Raw genomic sequence first — 3846 nt, 5'->3', positions numbered from 1 at the left:
TTTGAGATGGAATCTCACTCTGTTGCCCAGGCTGGAGTACAGTGGAACAATCTTGGCTCACTGCAACCTCCGCTTCCCAGGTTCAAGCGATTCTCCTACCTCAGCCTCCCAAGTAGCTGGGATTACAGGCACCCACCACCATGCCCGGTTAACTTTCTGTATTTTTAGTAGAGACAGTGTTTCAGCATGTCGGCCAGGCTGGTCTTAAACTCCTGGCTTCAGGTGATCCTCTCGCCTTGGCCTCCCAAAGTGCTGGGATTACAGGTGTGAGCTACCATGCCCAGTCAAGATGGCTTCTTTTCTTAAATCTCATGAACTAACTACTGCTAGCTTCAAACTTTTCTTCTGCAGCTTCTTCACCTCTCTCAGCCTTCACAGAATTGAAAAGAGTCAAGGCCTTGCTCTGGATTAGGCTTTGGCTTGAGAGAATGCTGTGGCTGGTTTGATGTTCTATCTGGACCACTAAAACTTTCTCCGTATCAGCAATAAGGCTGTTTGACTTTCTCATCATTCATGTGTTCACTGGAATACCACTTTTAACTTCCTTAAAGAAATTTTATTTTGCATTCACAACTTGACTAAATTTTGTCACAAGAGGCCTAGCTTTTGGCCTATCTCAGCTTTCAACATGTCTTCCTCACTAAGCTTAATCATTTCTAGCTTTTGATTTAAAGTGAGAGATGTGTGACTCTACCTTTCAATTAAATACTTACAGGCCACTGTGTTGAGGTGGGGGTTGTTTATTTTTTGTATTTGTTTTCTTCTTTTTGTTTTTTGAGATGCAGTCTACCTCTGTCACCCAGGTGGAGTGCAGTGGCACAATCTTAACTCACTGCAACCTCCACCTCCCAGTTCAGGCGATCCTCCTGCCTCTGTTTTTTTTTTAAAAAAACAGAGTCTCACTCTGTTGTCCAGGCTGGAGTGTAGGTGGGACTACAGGCACCCACCACCACGCCTGGCTATTTTTTGTATTTTTGGTGGAGACATAGTTTCACCATGTTGGCCAGGCTACTCCCAAACTCCTGACCTCAAAGTGATCTGCCCACCTCAGCCTCCTAAAGTGTTGGGATTACAGTCGTTAGCCACCGTGCGCATTCCACTGTAGGGTTTTTAATTGGCCTAATTTCAATTCATCAATGAAGTTCATCTTACATGGGCACAGTTCACGACACGCCAAAACAATTATAATAGTAATATCAAAGATCATTGATCATGAATCACCATAACAGATAAAATAATAATGAAAAGCTCTGAAATATTACAACAATGACCAAAATGTGACACAGAGACACAAAGTGAGAACATGCTGTTGGAAAAACGGTGTCAACAGATGGGCTCAATGGGCTTGCCACAAACCTTTGATTTGTCAAAAAACATACCACTTGGGAAGCCAAAAACATGGGGCATGCCTGTCTATAACTCTAGAGCTCAGAAGAGAGGACTGGGCTAGAAATATAAATTTAGGAATCATCATCTCACAGATTATAGGACACAAAAATAAACTAAATGATTTCTGGTGACATTACTACTTGATGCATTTAAAACCTTTTGATCAGCCAGGCATAGCGGCTCACGCCTACAAATCCCAGCACTTTGGGAGGCCGAGGCAGGCAGATCACGAGGTCAGGAGATCAAGACCATCCTGGCTAACATGGTGAAACCCTGTCTCTACTAAAAATACAGCCGGGTGTGATGGCGGACGCTTATAATCCCAGCTACTCAGGAGGCTGAGGCAGGAGAATGGCGTGAACCTGGGAGGCGGAGGTTGCAGTAAGCGGAGATCGCCCCACTGCACTCTAGCCTAGGTGACAAAGCGAGACTCAGTCTCAAAAAAAAACCTTTTGATCTGGTTAATCCATAGTTAAGTAATATGTGTATCTGCAAACATCAGGAGCAGTAGTTTATGAACAAACATACAGAAGAAAAAATAATTTCCCCAAACCAACTAGATTAAATTTTTAATATAGCTATTTAAAAATGTTTCAATTTGTATTATTTTTGATTGATCCCTAATTTACGGTAATTTAAAACTTGTCAATTAATATGCTCTAGAAACATTTAACTTCTATTATAAATAGGATAGTAATATAAATAATATTACCTTTAACTTAATGTTAGATAAACCTTCTTTTTCTATAACACTTCCAGAAAGCTGAATTGCAGAAGGAGAGTAATCAATTCCAGTAATATCAGAGAAACCAAATTTTGCCTAGACAGAGAGAAATAATTTTATACTTTAGTATAAAATTTTAATATAATGTTTTATGAATTGTAATATTCCTTTAGGACTGGGGTTGTCTTATTTTTGTTGTAGAGAAAATGACATATAATCCAATAATTCATAATTCTTAAATTTTATTGTAGACTCTGAATAAAAACTGTAAGTTCATATACTATGACAATGCCTTTGTTTTCATAATATTTTATCTCTTTTTCAAAAGGAAATTCATGTTCTCAAAAATAATGAAAATATATGTATAAGCCCTCAGGCAAAAAAAGGTAACATTAACTTTTGATACTGATAATTTCCAATTCACACATAAATTTGTCATAAATTTTACTTAACCCAATTAAATTATATGAATAAAATCAATGCAAATGTAATAAGCTATCAATTTTTAAATTTTCCCTTCAGTGTAATTATACATTATGCAATTCTCCACCAGCCATGTGATTTTTAACCACTCTACATTTGTATATTACTTTTTCATCTTTAAAAGTATTTCATACATCCCACTAGATCTTTACAAAAAACCCGCGAGGTGGCCAGGCGCAGTGGCTCACGCCTGTAATCCCAGCACTTTGGGAGGCCGAGGCAGGCAGATCATGAGGTAAGGAGATGGAGACCATCCTGACTTAACAGGGTTGGGCATGGTGGCGGGCGCCTGCAGTCCCAGCTACTCAGGAGGCTGAGGCAGGAGAATGGCGTGAACCCGAGAGGCGAGCTTGCAGTGAGCCGAGATCGTGCCACTGCACTCCAGCCTGGGCAACGAGCGAGACTCGGTCTCAAAAAAAAAAAAACTATGAGGTAGGGTGGGCAGGTATCAGTATCCCCAAGAAGTTTCTTTAACTATTGGACTTGAGAGTTTTGGTGTTTACTAGCCATTAATCCATCTAGGCTGTGTAGTGTCTGTGGCAAAAGCATGGAAGCTTCTGGTTTTTACACACCCCCTAACAATGATGAACATTTTTAGACCAATGAGACTAAAAATAATTTCAAGGGAAACATGAAAAACTTTCTGTCAGTTGTTTATTCTTCTAGTACAACTTATAAAAATCACAAATAGATGTTTTAGGTTTCTAGAGATATCAATCAGGGCCTCAAACTATCTCCAGTGTGTTTCACATTCAATTTCTGGCACCCAAAAATGAGCAGACATTCAAGGAAACAACCAAACCCAAGGGGAGAAATTGACTTTAGAAACAGACCCGACAGGGGACCCACATAAATGAATTATCAGAAAAAGATTTTAAAGTAAGTTACAAAGTACAGTGTAGCCTGAAATTCCCTTCCTCCTCTTCACCATTTACTAAATGGTTACTTCCTTTAAAACTTAACTTACTGGCTGGGCGCAGTGACTCATGCCTGTAATCTCGGTACTTTGGGAGGCTGAGGCAGGTGGATTACCTGAGGTCAGGAGTTCGAGACCAGCCTGACCAACATGAAGAAACCCCATCTCTACTAAATATACAAAAATTACCCAGGTGTGGTGGCACACGCCTGTATTCCCAGCTACTTGGGAGGCTGAGACAGGAGAATCGCTTGAACCTGGGAGGTGGAGGTTGCGGTGAGCCGAGATCGCGCCACTGCACTCCAGCCTGGGTGATAAGAGCGAAACTCCATCT

General features: G+C 40.5%; 1 protein-coding gene across 3 annotated transcripts in view; it reads right to left on the bottom strand.

The window, feature by feature from the left end:
- The window catches only part of METTL10 (methyltransferase like 10), a 54716-nt gene that overhangs the window by 28086 nt on the left and 22784 nt on the right, over positions 1–3846 (bottom strand). For all 3 annotated transcript variants that reach the window (XM_011930207.1, XM_011930206.1, XM_011930205.1), the window contains exon 4: positions 2102–2209. In XM_011930207.1, the coding sequence (XP_011785597.1) occupies positions 2102–2209 (108 nt within the window). The remainder of the gene's footprint in view (positions 1–2101; positions 2210–3846) is intronic.

The sequence above is a fragment of the Colobus angolensis genome, unplaced genomic scaffold, assembly GCF_000951035.1.
Source record: "Colobus angolensis palliatus isolate OR3802 unplaced genomic scaffold, Cang.pa_1.0 Scaffold85, whole genome shotgun sequence".
Classification (NCBI taxonomy): domain Eukaryota; kingdom Metazoa; phylum Chordata; class Mammalia; order Primates; family Cercopithecidae; genus Colobus; species Colobus angolensis.
The sequence above is the reverse complement of the archived record's forward strand: the minus strand, read 5'-3'. Positions and strand labels throughout refer to the sequence as shown.